The 20,287-nt window shown below is 42.9% G+C and overlaps 2 protein-coding genes, 1 non-coding gene and 1 pseudogene across 5 annotated transcripts; 2 read left to right on the top strand and 2 right to left on the bottom strand.

Annotated features, from left to right (window-relative positions):
• The first annotated feature begins 320 nt into the window (after positions 1 to 320).
• On the top strand, positions 321 to 2,523 carry LOC112886342 (pentatricopeptide repeat-containing protein At3g62470, mitochondrial-like). The gene has a single exon (XM_025952221.1). The coding sequence runs from the start codon at positions 365 to 367 to the stop codon at positions 2,270 to 2,272; it is 1,908 nt and encodes a 635-aa protein (XP_025808006.1). The 5' UTR covers positions 321 to 364; the 3' UTR covers positions 2,273 to 2,523.
• A 2,825-nt stretch (positions 2,524 to 5,348) lies between these two features.
• Positions 5,349 to 8,297, bottom strand: LOC112886343. Of its 3 annotated transcripts, XM_025952222.1 has the most exons (8): positions 8,133 to 8,297; positions 7,940 to 8,011; positions 7,429 to 7,496; positions 6,949 to 7,090; positions 6,174 to 6,288; positions 5,979 to 6,062; positions 5,783 to 5,890; positions 5,349 to 5,685 (listed from the first exon to the last, which is right to left on the bottom strand). In XM_025952222.1, the coding sequence occupies exons 1-8, from the start codon at positions 8,195 to 8,197 to the stop codon at positions 5,608 to 5,610; spliced, it is 732 nt and encodes a 243-aa protein (XP_025808007.1). In that variant the 5' UTR covers positions 8,198 to 8,297; the 3' UTR covers positions 5,349 to 5,607. The 3 variants fall into 3 exon arrangements, with proteins under 3 accessions (XP_025808007.1, XP_025808008.1, XP_025808009.1); XM_025952223.1 differs by lacking the exon at positions 6,949 to 7,090 and having other exon boundaries at positions 8,133 to 8,291; XM_025952224.1 differs by lacking the exons at positions 7,429 to 7,496; positions 7,940 to 8,011; positions 8,133 to 8,297 and having other exon boundaries at positions 6,949 to 7,422.
• A 3,779-nt stretch (positions 8,298 to 12,076) lies between these two features.
• TRNAG-GCC lies at positions 12,077 to 12,147 on the top strand. The gene has a single exon. It is a non-coding gene; the product is annotated as a tRNA-Gly (tRNA).
• Positions 12,148 to 12,367: 220 nt separating this feature from the next.
• On the bottom strand, positions 12,368 to 14,478 carry LOC112885363 (annotated as a pseudogene).
• Between the last annotated feature and the right edge of the window lie 5,809 nt (positions 14,479 to 20,287).

Genomic DNA, 20,287 nt, shown 5'->3' with positions numbered 1-20,287 from the left:
GAGGAGAAGCAGGGACGGCGGAGACGGGGAGGAGGAGAGAGAGAGCTGAGCGGTGGTGGGAGTCATGGATAGTAATTAAAGGGTGAAATTTTTTCTACTCATATGGCAACACGGCTGGTCGCAACAGCGGCGCTGTTTCAGAGGGATAGCCCAATGCTAATATCCTATTCCCCACTCCAGCCACGCCACCGCGTCTGCCTCCGCCGTCCTCCAATGTCCACGGTCCACCCACATCTTGGACTTTTGTCAAACCCGGTACATTCTGAATGGGCTGAATTACTGAAGCCCAACTGAGGTTACGCCCACCAAGATTCTGGCAAAATCCCCACAGTGGCGCAGGCGACGCTCGACCATCCTCCATTCCATGGCCGTTAAGCCCATACCGACAATCGCCGCCGCCGCCGCCCTCCATGGAGACCAGCAAGTCGCCGCCGCTTTACTCTCCGCCGCGGGAGCCCTCAGCGGCGACGGTGATGCTGTGCCCGTGCCTGGTGTTCTTCCTCCTCGTCCTCATCATCGTCTCCATCGCCTTCACTGTCCACTTCCGCCTCTACTGCCACACACCTCTCGTCCACCTCATCTCCCCCCACCGGTGCCCCCACCGCATCTGACCTCCGGCTCCTCCGGTGGTGGACGCCAACGCGGCGATGGCGTGGTCCCGCTTGCTGGCTGCGCGATCCCTCAGCTGTCGGCGAGATCCCGCTCCCTCCCAGGTTCCCCTCTCCTTGCGCCGCCGGCAAGCTGGGCTACCGACGCGCTCTTGGGCTTTCCCGCCGCAAGGTGCCTCTCCACCTCGGAGCAGGATGCGGTGGCAGCGTCGTGCCACCAGGAACACGTGAGCCGCGTGTGCGCGGCCATAGCAGACGTGGTCGCCGCCGGTGCCGACGCGAACCTGGAGGCGGCGCTGTCCGCGCTCTCGCCGCCGCTCTCCGAGGCGCTCGTGCTCGCGGTGCTCGACCGCTTCAAGCACGCACACAGGCCGTCCCACCGCTTCTTCCGGTGGGCTGCCGCGTCCGGCGGCTTCGTTCACACCACCATCACCTACTGCAAGATGGTCCACATCCTTGGCAAGGCGAGGCAGTTCGAGTCGATGGTTGCGCTGGTCCAAGAAATGGGGAAGGCTGGGGCCCTGTCCATGGATGCCTTCAAGATCGCCATTAAGTCTTTCGCAGCAGCTGGCGAGATCAAGAATGCAGTTGGCGTGTTCGAGTTGATGAGGAAGAATGGTTTCGATGATGGGGTGGAGTCGTTCAATTGCTTGCTCGTCGCTTTGGCCCAGGAGGGATTAGGCAGGGAGGCCAGGCAGGTGTTTGACAAAATGCATGACAGGTACACCCCAGATCTGCGCTCTTATACTGCTCTGATGCTGGCATGGTGCAACGCGAGGAATCTAGTTGAGGCTGGGCGGGTTTGGAATGAGATGCTGGAGAAGGGGATGAAGCCAGATGTCGTTGTGCACAACACAATGATTGAGGGGCTGCTGCGTGGGCAGAGGCGACATGAGGCCGTGAAGATGTTTGAGCTGATGAAGGCGAAGGGACCTCCACCAAATGCATGGACTTATACAATGTTGATCCGTGACCATTGTAAGCGGGGGAAGATGGAAATGGCAATGCAGTGCTTTGACGAGATGCAGGAGGCCAGATGCCAACCAGATGTTGCTACTTATACATGCTTGCTTGTTGGATATGGTAACGCAAAGCGTATGGACAGAGTGACTGCTGTGTTGGAGGAGATGACAGAGAAGGGATGCCCCCCTGATGCCCAGACTTACAATGCACTGATTAAGCTGCTAACAAATAGGAATATGCCAGACGATGCTGCAAGGATATACAAGAAGATGATCAAGAAGGGACTTGAGCCCACGATCCATACTTACAACATGATGATGAAGTCATATTTCCTTGGTGGTAGGAACTACGGAATGGGTTGTGCGGTGTGGGAGGAGATGCACCGGAAAGGTATCTGTCCTGATGTGAACTCTTACACGGTGTTCATCAATGGGCATATACGGCATGGCAGGCCAGAGGAGGCATGTAAATTTATCGAGGAGATGATCAACAAAGGGATGAAGGCTCCACAGATAGACTATAATAAGTTTGCTGCAGATTTCTCCAAGTCTGGGAATCCAGACATATTGTATGAGTTGGCTCAGAAAGTAAAATTTGCAGGGAAATTTGATGCTTCTAATGTGTTCCATGAGTGGGCAGAGAGAATGAAGAGTCGGGTCAAGAGAACTATCCCAAATCAGACCGGTAACAGAATGTTCTAAGATTACTATGTTGTCAGCAGGAATGTGGCATATTGTCATGGTGCTATTAAGTTTGATTATTTAGGAGAGCTGCTACCTTTTTTCCCTCTATGCTGTATAGTAATGTGCCATTGAAGATACGTTCTTTAATATTTGTTGGAACGAAAATGTTCAGTCAATTTATGTTGTAGTTGTTTTGTTTTTCGTCAGGCTCAGATGTAATGTACAGTAAAGCCTCATTGAATATTATTCTTCAGCCAGTTTTAGATGCTTATGTTTATATATTCGTGATTTTTAGGCTCAGATTGGAGCTGGCTAGAAATTAAGGCCACTACTCCCTGATTTGAGCAAGCATGTTATAATATATTTCTTTAATGCTAAAATGAAGCAATGAATAGTCACTAGGCTTATGCTGAATGTCCGTATTTTCATTTACACCCTAAAGTAAAATTTCCACTACTGAATGATGACTGATTTCCCCTGCTGATTGAGATACACATTCACTAGAAATTCTATAGAGAAGTGGAAAACTAAGTTCTTATGAGCAATGCGTGTTTGAAGCAGTAGCACCATGTACAGTTGCACTGTTACTTTCAAAATGGCCTCTTTCTGCAATTTCAATTTTGGCAAAGTAGTACTTGAACTCACGTTGCACATTCATCTCAAGTTTCTTTCATCCATGCTATGTCTTAGCAGATGTGAACCTGTGTGACCTTCTATTGTCATGAGGCCCATACACAGGCTAAGACTTATTGAGATCTATTCTAACATGATAGTTTCTGCTCCTTGGTGCTTTTCAGTAAGATCACTTTCGTATAGTATATAGCCCATGAGTCATAACCAGCTCTTGTGTATTATTCCTTAAAAAAAAAACTGTTGATGCTCTTCTTATTTTATGCAAAGTGAAGCACCTCATGACTTATCTTTTGTGATGGGAACTGACAGATATTATGTTTTACCAAGATTTAGTAGTCCTTGCACTGAGCATAACTGTTGGGGATGTTTAAGATGTGCTATGTGTGGTCTGGTTGGAATATTAGACTAGATTAGTGAAGGATGACGACATCAAACATACTGGCCACACAGAAGCATTCTTAGGTATCAAGCAATATGAATTACAAACTTGTGTCATCATTTATTCCTTTCAAGTCAAGCTTTAATATAATTTTGACCTGACGGTCAAAGTTCTGTAATTATAGCTGATACCTTTTAGCATTCTTCAAGACACTTAAAGGTTACTGCTCTTTCAACTACTAGTTATAACTTCTAAATGCTTCTCTATCACTCAATATTTGTGATGCACAAATTTATCATACCATGTTAAGATAAATAGTTATTCTTTTACGGAGAATTTGAATTACAAATCTTGTTTTATCATCTCAGGTCAACTTTAATATAATTGCCATCTGACAGTCAAAACTTTTTTGCAAGATACAAGGCCTACCATCTGCTGAATTACAGCTAAAGGGTATTGCTCTTCAACTACCAGTTGTAACTTATAAATTCTTCTTTATCACTCATTATTTTGAGATTGAGGCATTTATCACATCGTGTCAGGAAAAGCTTGTTATTCACATGGTCATATGATATAGCTCCTTCCTTAACGTTTAAGCTTGTTCATTTCTTCGATCAATTAGTTATCTGAGTTATTTCTTTTTTCTCTATTTTCATGTTATTACAGAAAAGAACATATAAAATATTCAAATGCCTACAGCTAGGAAAAGTTTGACATGATTGACCTTCTTTCCTGGCCTAAAATCCTAAATGGTGGAGTTTTTGCAGCTATTCACAGGCTGGAAAGTTCATGACGAGCTCTGTTTTATGGACATGTTTTCTGTTAACAAAATACTGCACAGTTGCATTCTACTTAATTACCTTGTGATTTTGATGGAGCTCTGTTGCTGTGGTTCTTTGACGTCTAGTTTGTTGGGCCTTTGATAATTAGATCTGCATAAAAACCTGAACCTGAATCTGAACCGCTGAACGCTGTGCTTTGTTTCTTTGAAATAAAGCGGGGAAACCTTTTCTCTAAAAGAATAATTAGATCTGCATTATGCTGTTTTCTTTTGAACTCTATAGACTAATAGTGAAGATTGTGGAGATGACTTACATGTGGATAATTTCTCATCCCTCCAAATTGTCATCGCATTGTACTATTTTGTCATGTTCTTGTTACAAAGCTATCTTACACTCTTGTTCCGGTAACTGGATTTACACACGAGTACATGATAGTAAACCTTAATAAATGTATCACATCTCATGCAAAACTTTTGGTGTACCATGTGGTGGGTGCTTCCAGCTTGGCACTGGGTTGGTATGATGCTAACAAATATCTACTATTGAGTTTGTTAGATCCTGTGACTCTGGGTACTGCTTCACCATTTTGTGACCTGTATGCTTATGTTTGGTGAGCTCAAATTATTCCAGTCCCTGCTCTTAGTTAATTCTGACAGATGCAGATCTTCGTTTACTATTGCTCCGCTCCTGGATTGATCGGATCACTAGGCAAGTATGAGTGAACTGAAAATAATGAGGGTGACATGACTGTGAGGCCTTAAATTTGCGCAAGATACAACTGGAGGCTTTGGTTTTTATCTTTGCTTAGACATTGACTTCTTTAGTGTATCGGGTACTTATGTGGTCCTCATACAGGCTGTGCTGTTGGTTTGTTTTCATGTCAATAAATACATTAGGCATGTGTGTTTGGCTACTTATGTAAAAAAAATAGTCTGACAACCTGGATGCATGATTGTTCTACCACAGAGAAACTTTTGTGTCCAGAGTATTAGCGAGATAGCAGTAATCTCTTTCCTTCTTGTCCCATTGACTGACAGTGACATGTCATTTGTTTCCCTCTGAAGTGTTATGTGCAAATGCCATTTTTACTATTTCTTGTTTAGTTTCTCCAGTTGCTGGTGGAAAAAGGGTTACATGATGATAAATGATGAAGTACTTTAGTGCTGAACTCTTTTACCTTTTTTTTCGTTTCTGGATATTACCTTAGAATTTTGATACCCGGAAAAATTTCCCTTGAAATTGTGCACTTGCTAGATTAATTAGTCATCTTCAACCAACTCCGCTAGCCATGAAAAAGTACTAAGCATGAGTATGTCGACTTGATTTCGTTTTATCCTCCCCTTATTTGAGCTTATATTTGTATTGAAGGTTTACAATGATGTTCTGTTTGAACATATTTCCCAGCAATACATAAATGTTGGGGAGAAAGTGCTGCTGCTTTCACCTACAACTTCGAGACTGGAAGCTTACAAATGATGTTCTGTTTGAAAATTGTTCCCCAGCAGTACATAATGTACATCTGCGCAACCTTCTATATTTGATTTGTTAAATTCTTTGGCTTAATGAATACTAATCACTAGCTGCTGCTCCTCCTGGCCATGCATATGATTCATAGTTGATGCATTTCTTCTTTGGTCCTGCAGAAACAGATGAAAAAAATAGGGAAAACTCATCATGTTTCTAGTCAACTAATCTGTGGCCCCTAGAAATCAGTGAAAGGAAGCCAGGACTAACCTCCAGCATCTGCAAGCGATATTGCTGCTGCCCCCTCTGGACCATACGAATCAGCCGCATGACAACGTAGAATGGCAGCAAGATGCCAGCAGCACGAAGCAAGTACATCTGCAAAGAAAATATCCCTCAGCTGTTAGTAACATCAAATCAGGTACCGAGCCTCTTTTTTCAGCTGGGACCATGTCATTGAACTCACTGTCAGGAGACTGAACGCGCAGTGATCTGCCGCTTCAACTGTCACCGCTGCAACCAGATGCCACACCAACAGCATAATGGTGAACTGCAACAGGATTGCGTAAGTCAGAGTCCAGGGGGCACCATGCATCTGGACTTTGTCTTGAAGAAAGACAGTCATTTCAGTTCGCTGCGAGACTGCAAACACTTTATATACCGTAATCGTCAGGGACCGGCACCACATGGCTCCTCGATCTGCAGAGTAGGAACACCCGGTGTAATCTGCACCGTCAATCAAGCTCTCAGGAGGTTCCACAGATTGCATGTCCTCACTGCAAGAGAAGCATTGCATCATCAATTGACCAGAGGATCACAAGTAGGAAATTCCTACAGGCCCCATTGAATAATTTTGAATTGTAACAAAATTTCTGAAATTTTCCCTTGCAGTTTTCTTTTCAATTCTACAGGGTTAACATTTTCAAATTAAAAATTTTATCTGAGACTTTTGGGTGAAAAAGTAGTCCATTAAGTCCTTGTTATCTCTAGTTAGCAACTGGGTTCCCTGTAAATGGAGCCCTTGTGGACAAAATGGTAAATCTAGTTGCTGAAATGCCTACAACTTTCTCCCTTGCGTGAGGATGCAACGGGTTAATGCTGTGTATTGTGATTGAAGACACCAAGTGGCCGGGGCATCAGCTGCAGGTGTGAGGTAGATGTGCATTGACATTGTGTGATTTGGTTTTGGACACACGCTTTTGACAGGACCACTCTCCTCACCAATGCAGGGGCACAGCTCACAGGTCATATCGTTGAGTCTTTTCTGTTCATCGTGGCAATGAACAATGTGTTCAGTACCTGCCATGTTACTAAGGTAATAACAACTGCAGTATAAGCGCTGTATGAACAGTGTGTCTACGGATTTCATTGAGCTAGGAGAAAACGTAATTTCCCAAACTGTAATTGTTCCCAGTTCTGCCCAGCATATTGCTTACATTTGTGTTGCTGCTGGATCTTGCATGTTGGGTGCTCCAGATGCTGTTGTAGTGTTGTACCTGGATGGGAGTTGGGACAGACATGCTTGGCCTGTGGGGTCTGGGCGTCTGGCATTGCGCATCTGGTAGGAGTTGGGTCTACCTGGCTGGCCATTTAAAATGTTTAATGGTGACATGGATCAGATCTCATCAACCCTCGGTTGTTAGCAGCCTAATCGCTTTCGTCGTGGTTTGGATGATGGTTGTCTGAACACAATGTGCTACCTAATAATCTGTATGTTTCCGTTGTAGGGCGGGCATCTCTGTTACTGCTGCTGGATGAGATGGCACTGCCATGATACTGGCCAGCTAAGCTCAAATGTGATCAGCTAGCAGTTGCATCTATTTTTTGTCATCCATCAGCCTGTGCCCTGATTGGACAGTAATGCAGCAGAATGTGTAGATAGAGAGAAGAATATGTGTGTATACGAAGAGATCTACCTGATAGTGACTTCTGTTTCAACCACCGGAGTTTTCTTTGGAGGCATGGTGTAGCCTGGCTCGAAATTCTGGCAACAGAACAAAAAACATTTTTCTCTTTCTTTCCAAAAGATGCATAAATCAAAAGAACGATTCGGCTTCTATGTAAAAAGTGCTATGATTCACATGTCATTGCTGATGAAGTTGGGCACAAGGTAACTAATATTTTAGACCATATTGCACTTGCTTACGGTTGAAAGGTAGACCGACTTTGTTCACCCTAAAAGAAATGTCTTTTGCTTAGGTTTCAAAGAACTGTGTACTTGTCAACCCTTAATTGCAGTCCATTATGAAGTAAAGTGAGCCTAGCTGACACTTTCACCCACTAACACAACTTTTTGGCTGCCACCCACCCCAGAAGTACAGCGTGGCGTTCGTTGACAGTGTAGAGAAGGAAAATTTTCACAAGAAAATTGAAGAACAGAGTGCAGATACACCACGTTCAAAAAAAAAAGAATGCAGATACACCAACCTGAAGGCAAATCTCACAGAGGGTGCTCCCCTTCTCATCACACCATCTCTGCACACATTCCCTGTGAGCATACTGCATGCATGGACACAAACAATTGCACATTTATAGCAGCACAACATCAAATCACTGTCTCAAGGAAGAAATTACCTCAAGAAAAACAGACCAATATCACAATTATGCATTTTCCTATTACCTTGAGAGAGCCAGAGCACCCACAAGGGGACTCCATGGTCGCGCGCCTCTCGTGCTCTTCCTCATGACAGATCCTGCACTGCGTCAGGTAGTCCAAGGAAGAAGAAGATGAAGGCAGCTCCTCTTCGTGTTCCATTGATCTCCCTTCCCATGCTTGCAATGCACTGAGGAAGAAAGGGCTTTAAATAGCCATGGAGGGGCAGTCACCTCATGGGGAGGAGGATAATCCAAATGCTGTGAGGTGGAGCCCACTCCACCAACTGCTTGCCGACCATTGTTAAGAGGGACCTTTTTGGTTTGTTCCTTCAGTAAATATAAATTAAACCAGATTGTTTTTTTAGAAAAAACACCAGCTACTATCAATATCATCTCCGCCCGTCATGGTTATAGGACGATTGTTAGGCGCGTAATCTTTGGCTTTAGAAGCCTAGTGGATGATAGTTGGATACTGCTATCATTTCTAGACAAGAGACACAAATCAGTACAAAGATGAAACTGGGATTTCGGTCTTTTTGAACTATACATCAATGTATTATTTTTTTACGACCAGTTTACATATATCTGTGTGATCTCTTGCCGGCCTAGACATTTTTCTTTCTTTGTTCTTGTTCTTGGGGATTCATTCTCGTCGTTGCTTCAATTTGTGTTGCTTAAGTTAGTGCTTTAAAGTAGAGAACAAGTGCAATTCTTCGAACAAGCGAATAGAGATAACTTTTTTCTTTTTTTAATTTCTCTGTAGTCATCGGAGACTTGTTTTGGCGGGGAGGGGGGGGGGGCGCAACCATTTTTTTTTCCTCGAAGGAGAGCTGTATATTTATTTATTAAGAGAGAATTAAAAGGCCCTATTACAAAGACATCATCCCACTTTGGACCAAGAGTGGGAGGTATTAAGATTACGAAGAAGACTTACAGGAAACAACTAAAAAGGCGACCCGACCTGACCCAAATGTCTTAACCGACATCATCAAACCTCCCTGGCCCAGGGATTTTAAATCCTTGGCGCCGCCTAAGCACCATAGATGGAACTCATCCTTGAAGGCTAGTAGAGGTATTTGGATGCGGGGCGCTGTCCCATCAAAAACACAAGCATTGCTGTACTTTCATAGGATGCACGCTCCTAGGATGATCAGGGAATTGAATCCCTTCTGCTGTTTCTGAACCCTTTTTTCAAGGTTGTGAGCCACCAGCTTGCAAAGGATGGCTCAATGCAGCTAGGCACTATATATGCTAGCCAAGTTCAGGGATCTTAGGCCAGTCTCAATGCACAGTTTCATTGTACAATTACCAAAAGTAGGAACTAGGTAACCGAGCTGGATAAGTAACCGAGCTGGATGAGTATCCTGAGGATGAAACTCCTCTCTCATCTCATAAAAATCACGTTTCTCTTTCCTTATAATAACCCTTGTCATATCAGCAAATTTGTTGATATGGTATAAAATTTAGCGCCCATAAAACTCTTATGAAGCCTCCACTAAGACTGGACTTATTATGCTGTGCCAAAATTGCATCGAGAATACACATGTGGTAAGGATATACTATCTCTTCCTGGTCGAACAGAGGACACTGATCCGGGTGGGGTAGTCCTCTTTTTATTTGCCAAACGGTCAGCTGTCCAGCACCTGTTACGGATGGCCAACCAAAGAAATATTTTGCATTTACCCTGTTCCCATAATCTACAAATGAAATGCTTCTCGCAGATCATGACCTAAAATTCCCATATTCGCTTACAATCAAAATTTGCATTCTCGCAGATCATGACCTGTTGCTCTGGTTCCATTTCAGTAATATACAACTCGCAGCCTGACTTAACTGAAAACCTTACCAGGAGCTAGGCCATGCTATGAAATCATCCTCATTTTCGCAAACTGGAACCCGTAGGATTAGAAACGGCATCTTCTTAACAAACATGCTGAAACTACAGTTGAACCACGTAACTAATTCGTCTATAGCAGAAATATATCTAAAAAGATGTCACCTATAGCAGAACTGTACACTGTAGTTCCCAAACTTATAAGAGTCACCTATAGAAGCGTTAAGAACATACCTCACAAAATTCATGAGAAAACTGCTTCGAGATTCCATCGATAGACATGAGGTATTCACGAGCAACGTATCTACAAGATGGCAAAAAAGGAACCTCAGCCCACAGAACAAGGACAGAAAACCTAGGTCTTCCGATTTTCTACATACCGATCGCAGTGAGACCTTCAAAGCTAATGGAGATGCCTCTTTCAATCGTTTCAGCGCCAATGTACACCATTCTTCATTCAGCTTAGCCGCTTCACTTTCCTGATTACGAAGGGGGACCCTTTAACAAGTTTGAAATGCAAGTTTAACAAGCTTCAGGATATGAAAACCAAAACCATTTCAAGCAGGGGCGGAGCCAGGGCCCGTGCTGGGCGTGCTACAGCACGGGCCAAGCCCAGGTGCTCCCTTGGTACATCATGTAGTATTTAGATTCCAAAACACTAGCATCCGACCTATTTTTATCAACCTAACATTTGCCCACTTATTTTAGCTTGGGCTGCAAAGGCCATTCTGGCTCCGCCCCTGATTTCAAGGAACTATATTTTACGGCATCTAGTACAGTAAAGTACAATGGAGAAAAACGGATGCCAAGACAGTGGAAACTGGTAATAAGCTAGGAAGTTATCAGGTGCACAAGACCATATTGGAGACCATGTGCATAAACTACTTAATAACATCCCTTAGATCCAAACCACAGCAGCCCAGATTGCTTGAAATTGATATGGCCCATCATCAAGTAGAGAACTCCCAAGACGTTTCTGTAAGATTTCGAATAACTAGTGACATGAAAAAGGTAAGCCTAAAATGGCATGTTCGATCAATAATATTCTGTGATCTCTCCTGGTCAGATCAATAATGAATCAATAATCAATGCTAAAAAGGCATGAAGTACAAGCAGCTAAATTGTAACTCACCAAGGCATCGACAGTCTCTTCATCAACTGTTTCATGGCTGAAGCATTTATCTATGACCTCCAACCTAGAGTACCGCAAAGGGCAAAAGAAGACACGTATTGATCAAGGCTATTGCTTCCATAAACCATTAGATTTAGCATGAGAAGATATGCATAGAAATATACAGAAACACTCATTTAATATTAGAAAATGCAGCATCCAGATTATTAAATCCATCTCAAGAACGTATGTAAATCGAATTATTGAAATTGAAATCTATCCTTTGCGCATGCATATGGGACGGTAGCAGCAGCCCTGTCTGACTGTTCCAGGTGGCATAGAAGTACCTGCTGATTTTTGACAATTACTTGATTTCTTACTCCAGTTGAACTTATACGTGTACGTTGTTACATTACAGTATGGGATGGACGCACATGTGCAAAATTGATTTGACCACAAAGGACAGCCTATTTCGCCCAGATTTCATCCACTTGCTCGTCACGTCCACTCTTCATTGGCTTTACCCTTCTTTTTGTATTTTTAGGTTGAAAGATTGACTTCCTGATGAACTCCTTTCATGCGGAAATCATCTCCTGTCTGTCTCCAAGGACTGCAGATGGCTGTCAACGTGGGAGCTAGCCGGCAAAATTATTCTGGAAACAGAGTCATTACTGCCGGAACAAGGTATCACCTCAGAATGTGGACCTCCTCGTGTTGAATCTCAGTAGTTTTACCATTGTTCATACGTCTAGAGATTGTAATAATGTGGCACATGCTCACAGCTATGCATGGGTCATGAAAGCGCTGTGGAAGACGATCCAATCCAGGAGTGTCCCGTCTTGTATCCGTGTTTTGGTTGCCGACGATCTGTGCTGGCAGCTCATTAGAAATGGAATTCATTTCTTCTGAAGGAAAAAAAAAACTTTGCTGCCCTGGTTCGGCATGCAGCAAGCGCAGGAAGGCGAGAGAATAAAACATTGACAAGATGGTCTATAAAAGAAAGTTCTTTGTCAAAATCAAAACAGCACCAGTGGTCTAGTGGTAGAATAGTACCCTGCCACGGTACAGACCCGGGTTCGATTCCCGGCTGGTGCAAAATTATCCTTTTTTCGTTTTATTATCCTTTTTTTTCTTTTTGATTGCTATTTTTGACCATCTAGAAAACAAGATAAATGCTGACAAAAGTATATCTGCCCATTGCTGATTTGAGGCTGTCATCTACAACTTACTTCCCTGGAAAGTTTGTTGACTTATTCTAATGATGGCCATATAGACACGTAAAGATAAATTTGGAATAAGAGTTATGAGACGGATTTTACAAGTATTTCTTGAAATCCTCATTTGCTTCAGCCACCACATGGTCGTCATCCCGATAACTCTCAGGACGGGACACCTTATTCTTGGCATTAGGAGCATACATCAGCTTCCTCCATTCCTCAATCGGTGGATAGCGGCATTGCTCAGCGAGCCAATTGTCATATTCAAAGAGCAGGTAGGACATGCATTATAAAAGGATTCAAATGTATCAACCATTAAATTATGCAATAGAGGGCAGTGGTCAAGTCAAATATATCGGAAGGACAGGCTACCTGATAGTTTAAGAAGTTTGAGTGTATGTATCTCTTAGGGCATCCACGCGACTCCAGATTCAAGTAAAATGCTTTCACATCTTTCATCATTTCTTCTTTTGATTGTAGCTCAATCCGTCCTGATAGAACCCCGGCAACCCATTTGCTTTGGAGTTCAAATAGCGGAAAGGGAATTACCCACTTGCTTTGGAGTTCAAATCGTGGAAAGGGAATTACCTGGATGAAACAGAACCAGGAAGCTTTCAAATCCATGCTTTTTCTCCTTTTTGCAAGAAATTAAAGCTTTTTCAGATCTTATTAGAGCCCCATAGGGTAAGTTACAAATTGCATCAGAGCTGAAGAGTTAGCAATTTTGCACCAACTAACCTTCCATGGTAACCCAATGAAGGACAGTTGAGGAGCCACTTCAGGTGGGAAAACATGCTTGTATAGGGGATCAAAGCGGTTGTCATCCACAGTGATAGTGCTATCATCTCCAAGAAATGGGAAATCATAGAGGTACCTAGCCAACATCAAACGCATGATTAACTTCAAATAAACAAATTAGGAATTAAAGAGCTGCATTCTTTCAATAAGAAATGGAATTGCGTTAATACTGGAAATGCAAGTCTCGTTACCCAGTGCAGTGCATGATGACATCTATCGGCTTTTATTGAGCTGCCATCCCGGAACACTACACTACCATCCTCCTGCGTGTGATCGATCTGCAGCTTCAAGCATTGGTACTGCAAACACACCGATTGTGGCAGCTCTTTAATTCAGGGGATAAAGCTACCATATTCTGACTCACCAGGGAAAAATTAAAGGTCGTTTACCATTGAGTGAAGCCAGAGATTATCGTAACCAGGCTGCTTCTCATTGGTGGAGGCTGGCGCTGATCTATCGGCAATATGCACCTATTTGGCGGCAACGTCTCTTGAAATATCAACAGCACTATGCTGAGGCCCCGATTATGATCACTACCTATGGATGGGAGAAAAACTCATCGTTATACATGGAAATGCATAATGCTAGTAGAAATCATGGCGAGGCCGGAAAACACACACACTTGATAAAGGAACGGCTCCGGCTGACGGTAATTGTGGCTGTGCATCCGCTTCCCAGGCCAAGTGTCTACCCCTGCAAAGATTTGGTAGCAGAAAAATCAAGCCGGCTGGCAAGATCTTAGAAGGTGAAGCATCTAGACCGATAGATGCATATGGTAAGCTTCGGTGATTGATGATAACTGTATGTGACTAACGTATGTTTTGAAGAAAATATCAATTTTTGGTTATGTCACATATGAAATATGAAAGGAGACCCCCTCAATTTGCATGGAACTACGTGTCAAAGACTCAGACATGAAGATTAAGGATCTTTCTAATATTAAGTGTTATAAGGAGATGAAGGACACTTGATTTAGTTCAAGTTTTATAGTTATTAGTCTTTGACCATGCTATTAAGAGGGTTCTTGAGTTAGTAGCTTGAGCTAGCATAGTTTGGCCTTGAAATCATGCACACTTGCTCAAGCTCAGTCCTAGACAGCTCAAAGAAGTCAAAGCAATACTTGGAAGAAGAAAAACTTGAAGAAAAACTCAACTCCAAGTCAGTCAATCAAGTTGACGCAGAAAATAGGCGACCGGTTAAACTGACACACCTGATTTTGAACTGATCAGTGCATTGGGAAGTTGAGATGACGATCATATGAAGAAAAGTCGATAGGACCGGTTAAACCGACGCTATCATTGAGGCATCGGTGCAACGGTAAATTGCAATGACTATCTACACAGAAGCGCCATAAGGTTCAGGTCAAAACAGGCTTCAGCACCGGTTAAACTGACGGTACCATTAGAGCCATCGGTGCATTGGTAGTTTATTGATACAGTACCGAATTTGGAGTTGCCGCGTTCTATCTCATAGAATTCTTTCAGCACCGGTTCAACCGATGAACATCGGTGTAAATCGTCAATGCAATGACATCAGCACCTAAGGCAGTTAGGCTCTAATGGCTACTATTCATAGCTCAGTGTGACCAGTTGAATCGATGCATCGGACCGGTTTAACCGACGCTATATACTTTTCGGGAAAGTTGTTGGCAATGGCTATGGCTACTATATAACCACTTTCTCCGGGTCACTTGAGCTGCCTTTGACACCCTGAATACCTGAGGCCACTCTAGAGCAGAAGAGAAGGACTTGAAGCTATGAGAAGAAGATCTTGAGTTGAGAGTTGTTCCAAAACACAAAGAATCATCTATTTGAGCATAGCTAGTGTGCTTGAGCTTAGGGCCAGCATAGTGTAGGTTAACTGAAGGCTTAGGGCTTGTTACTCTTGGTGTTTGAAGGCACCTAGACAGTCTTGGTGACCCGGAGGTTCTTGGTGAGCTCTTAGAGTTTGTGGGAGCCCCAAGAAGAGAAGATTGTACGTGGTTTGAAGCTCGCCGCTCCGGAGATGAAGAAGGAGCATTCTTAGTGAACACTTGCTTCTTGATGATGCAAGGGAGCTCAACCCTTAGTGGGTGCTCCAACGTGGATAGGGGGGAGTGTCAACTCCTCGATACCGTGGGAAAAAAATCTTGTTGTCTTGTGTCCCTCTCTTTACATTCAAGCATTTACTTTGCTCTTACTTTTTCTAGTCTTTTTTTGCTTATTTGTTCACTAGGACCTTTGCATGCTAGTGTGATCTCTTGACTAGGTTTTATTCTTGATAGTGCGATCATCTCTAGGCAAAATGATCATGTTAGTATGTTTACCTACCTAGGATCCTCTTGTTAGTGTGCTATAGTTGATAGGCTTTGAATTCTAGGTTTGAGCAACACTGGCAATAGGACAAGGACTTGGTAGATTTTGAAAAAGACCCAATTCATCCCCCTCTTGGGCCATGATCCTTTCAATTGGTATCAAAGCTAAGGCTCTCTTTTCTAGGCTTAAAATCCTAGAGAATGGCCCCGGGGAGTAGTAGTGGACTGCCCAAGCTCGATGGGAGAAACTATGGCTATTGGAAAGCTCGCATGGCGAGTTATCTTGATGCTCTCTCCCCCGAAGCTTGGGAGGTCACCGAGAATGCTATGCCTAGAGTTCCTAATGAATCTCAAGTTAAGTGGAATGCTCGAGCTAAAAATACTTTGTTTGAGGCTATGAGTGAGGAGGTCTTTGCTCGTGTGCGTAGCAAGAAAAGTGCTCATGACATTTGGGATGAGCTTGATAAGATTCACGTTGGGTCTAAAAGACTTCGTGAAGAGAAGTACCAAGTGCTTAAGGAAAAGCTCAATGAATTTAAAATGCTTCCTAATGAATTAGTTGAGCAAATGTATTCTAGATTGAATGTGCTTGTTGAAGATATTAATGCACTTGAAATTTCTCCATTGACCAACAATGACATCATCCGGAAGATACTTCACTCACTTCACAAGCCCAAGTACAACATCGTCACATCTCTTCTTTATGAGAAGGAGATCAACACGCTTGAAGTGGCTGATGTTGTTGGGAAGATCCGGTCCCATGAAATGTTCCTTATGGTGGAAATTGAGCCTCCTCAAGCAAAGAAGGACCGTGCACTCAAAGCCAAGAGTGACCACAAGTCAAAGAAAAAGAACAAGTGCAAGCCCCATCCATCAAGCTCAAGCGAAGATGAAGCTAGCAATGACTAAAGTGATGAAGATGCAGATGCTGATGTGGAGTTGGCTCTTCTCATGAGGAAGACCACAAAAATGATGTCAAGGTTGAACAAGAAAGGGTACAATTATGATCCCAATAAAAACAAATTTCGTACCCGGAGAAACAAAGAAAGTGGCAAGAAGTGTTACAATTGCGGGAAATATGGTGATCATATTTCCTATGATTGTCCGGAGCCTTCAAGACACAACAAGAATCATGAAGATGATGGCAATCAATACAAGCACAAGAAGAAAGACTATGAGAAAAGTGACCACAAGAAGCAAGAAGAGGGAACAAATAAAGGCTTTCCTTGGTGAGTGGATCACCGATAGCGAAAACTCAAGTGATGATTCAAGCGATGATGATTCCAAGAAGAAGATCGCTGGGATCGCCATCAATGATAATGAACCACCTCTACCTCCACCACCCAATGTGTCTCATGTCAAGAGGTAACTCCAAGATGAGCGATGATGAATCATCTTCTAGTGATGATAATAGTGACAATGACTTTGTCGCCTAATGAGTTGAGGTCGATTCTATAGGAATACAATGATGTGATCAAGAAGTATAAGTCTAAATTCAAGTCTTTTGAAATTGATCATATTAAGCTTAAGGCCTCACATGACAAGTTGCTAGTTAGACACAATGAGGTAGTTGAAACTCATGAATCATATGTTGTGTCTAGCAAGCAACTTAGAGAAGGATCATGACAAGTTACTTGCTAAGCACAATGAATTGCTTCTTAAGCATGATGAAGTAGTTGTGCTCAATAAGTCTCTTGACTCATACAACAAGAAACTTAAGCTTGATTATGCTGACTTGAACATGAAGTACCAAGAGCTTGAATTTTCTTTTGATGCCATTGATGGTGAGCTAGAAATAGCAAAGACCAAATCAATCAAAGTCAATGCATCTACTTCTTGTGAAGATCTTCTGGAATCACCTCCTTCTACTATATGTCATGTTATTTCTCCTTCTTGTTCAAAGACTAACCATGATAGGGAGAAAGAACTAGAAGAGGAGCTTGAAAGCATGACAAAGTGTGTGTACACGGTGACAATGGAAGAATACTTGCACAAGGTGATCCTCTTCTGCAACGCAAGGCACTTTGGGACCAATGGACTTGGAACCTTCCCCAAGCCTCCGGAAAATTTTCCCAAGTCTCCGGAGCTCAAGGAATGCTTCATCTAGGAAGTGGGCTCCTATTGCCAACATTGCCAAGTCACAAGGCACCAGACAAGGGAGTGTCTAATTCCTACTCGCCCTCTTCCTACCTTACCTCCTAACTATAAGTCTCAATTCGATAACAATCATTTCTTGTTGAGCAAGCTTAAAAGTGGCAAGATGGAGGTGAAATTCATTGGCACTCGAGAGAAGGGAAAGCTTCCACGTCAAATATGGGTTCCTAAAGTTTTAGTAACTCATATCAAAGGACCCAAAGTTGCTTGGGTTCCTAAATCTCAAGAATGATTCATTTTTGTATAGGTGAACTACAAAGCCGGTTGAAAACATTGGGTTCTTGATAGCGGATGTATGCAACACATGATAGGCTATGTAAAGATGTTCACCTCACTAGATGAAGATGTGGGCAATCATGAACAAGTCACCTTTGGTGATAACTCTAAAGGAAAAGTGCTAGGTTTGGGTAAGATGGCTATAACCAAGGATCTTTCCATTTCTAATGTTTTGCATGTAGATTCTCTTAGTTTTAATTTGCTTTCTATTGCACAATTTTGTGATTTGGGACTAAAGTGCACCTTTTGTGAGAGTGATGTTGTTGTGTCAAGCAAGGAGACAAGAGCCTTATCTTCAAAGGGTTTCGACATGGTAACATCCACCTTGTTGACTTGTCTTCTAATGATGCAAGCTTGACAACGTGCCTCTTTACCAAAACATTCTTGGGTTGGCTTTGGCATCGTCGCATTGCTCGTATTGGAATTAGCCAACTCAAGAAGACATTCAAACAAGGTAAGGTGGTTGGTGGGAAGGATGTGAAGTTTGAGAAGGACAAACTTTGTAGTGCTTGCCAAGCCGGGAAGCAATTTGCAACTTCACATCCCATGAAGGCCTCCTTGTCAACATCAAGACCATTGGAGCTTCTTCACATGGATCTCTTCGGGCCAACCACCTACAAGGGTCTTGGCGGTAATCTCTATTATCTTGTCGTTGTTGATGATTATTCTAGATATGCTTGGACTTTCTTTCTAGAGGCAAGAGCAAGATGGTGGGGATCTTCAAGACCTTCGGCAAGAAAGCTCAAAGTGAGTTTGAGTCAAGTGTTGTGAAGGTCCGAAGTGACAATGGTATGGAGTTCAAGAACACTCATGTTGAAGAGTTTTGCAACGACTTTGGCATCAAGCATGAGTTTTCATCAACATACACTCAACAAAATGGACTGGTGGAGAAGAAGAACAAGATTTTTGATCACCCTTTCAAGAGCCATGTTGGATGACTATGGCATCTCGCAACAGTTTTGGGCAGAAGCCATCAACACTGCGTACCATGCATCCAACCGGGTGTATCTCCACCGATTCTTAAAGAAGACGCCCTACGAGCTTCTTATTGGGAAGAAGCCCAACATCTCCTACTTCCGAGTCTTCGGTTGTAAGTGCTACATTTTCAAGAAGAGGAAGCACCAAGGGAAGTTTGAAAGTCATTGTGATGTTGGTTTTCTTGTTGGTTACTCATTAAATTCTAAGGCATATAGAGTATTCAATAATGCTACTCGCATGATTGAAGAAACATGTGGCATGGAGTTTGATGAAACTAATGGCTCCCAAGAGGAGGGTTTCACTTGTGATGATGTAGGTGATGAACCACTTCGAGATGTCATGAAGAAGATGGCCATTGGACAAGTCAAACCAAAGAAGGAGGATGAAGAGCTTCCCATTCCATCCATTCAAGTTGAAGCCTCTTCCAAGGATGACTCAATGGTTGAAGAACCGACTCTAACACATTCTCATATACACTATGAGTCATCTGATGAAGAAGATGGTGCTTCACATCCTCCTCAAATCGCCCAAGGTGGACAAGATGATGAAGATCAACTTCCATTTCGTGACACTCACATCACATTTGAACAAGCCCAAGCTCAAACCGAAGATGTTGATGCACCACAAGCTTCATCACCTCTACCACAAGAAAGGGAAACAAGGACAACTCAGAACCATCCTATTGAACTAGCCATGGGAGATCCTTCCGGTGGAGTAAGAACTCGTAGACGTCAATATGCTTTTTTTGTGAATATTTCTCATTTGTTTCTTGCTTGGAATCCACACATGTAGATTAAGCTCTTAAGGACCCGGATTGGGTGATGGCCATACAAGAAAAAATCAACAACTTCACCCGCAATAAAGTTTGGGTTCTTTAAGAACATCCTCAAGACAAGAACATGGTGCGGTGGTTCGCAACAAGGAAAGACTTGTGGCCAAGGGCTTCGCACAAGTTGAAGGATTGGATTTTGGTGAAACATTCGCACCTGTCGCAAGACTTGAAGCTATCTATATCCTTTTAGTCTACGCTTCACATCACAACATGAAACTATTTCAAATGGATGTGAAGAGTGCATTCTTAAATGGCTTCATTAATGAGTTGGTGTTCGTTGAACAACCCCCTGGGTTTGAAGACCCTAGATATCCTAATCATGTCTATAGGTTGAACAAGGCGCTCTACGGGCTCAAGCAAGCACCTTGAGCTTGGTATGAACGCCTTTCATGACTTCCTTCTTTAGAAGAGCTTCAAGATCGGGAGGGTGCATACAACTCTATTCACAAAAGTCATTAACGACGAGCTCTTCGTATGTCAAATCTATGTTGATGATATAATACTTGATTCAACTAACCCCACTTTGTGCAAGGAGTTTGGAGATATGATGGCTAAGGAATTCGAGATGTCCATGATCGGTGTACTCAACTTCTTCCTCGGTTTTCAAGTCAAGCAATTGAAGGAAGGGACTTTCATCCATCAAGAAAAATACACGAGGGACATCCTCAAGAAATTCAAGATGGATGA

The sequence above is a fragment of the Panicum hallii genome, chromosome 3 (genome assembly GCF_002211085.1).
Source record: "Panicum hallii strain FIL2 chromosome 3, PHallii_v3.1, whole genome shotgun sequence".
In the NCBI taxonomy this organism is placed as follows: domain Eukaryota; kingdom Viridiplantae; phylum Streptophyta; class Magnoliopsida; order Poales; family Poaceae; genus Panicum; species Panicum hallii.
This window is presented reverse-complemented; position numbering and strand designations above follow the sequence as displayed.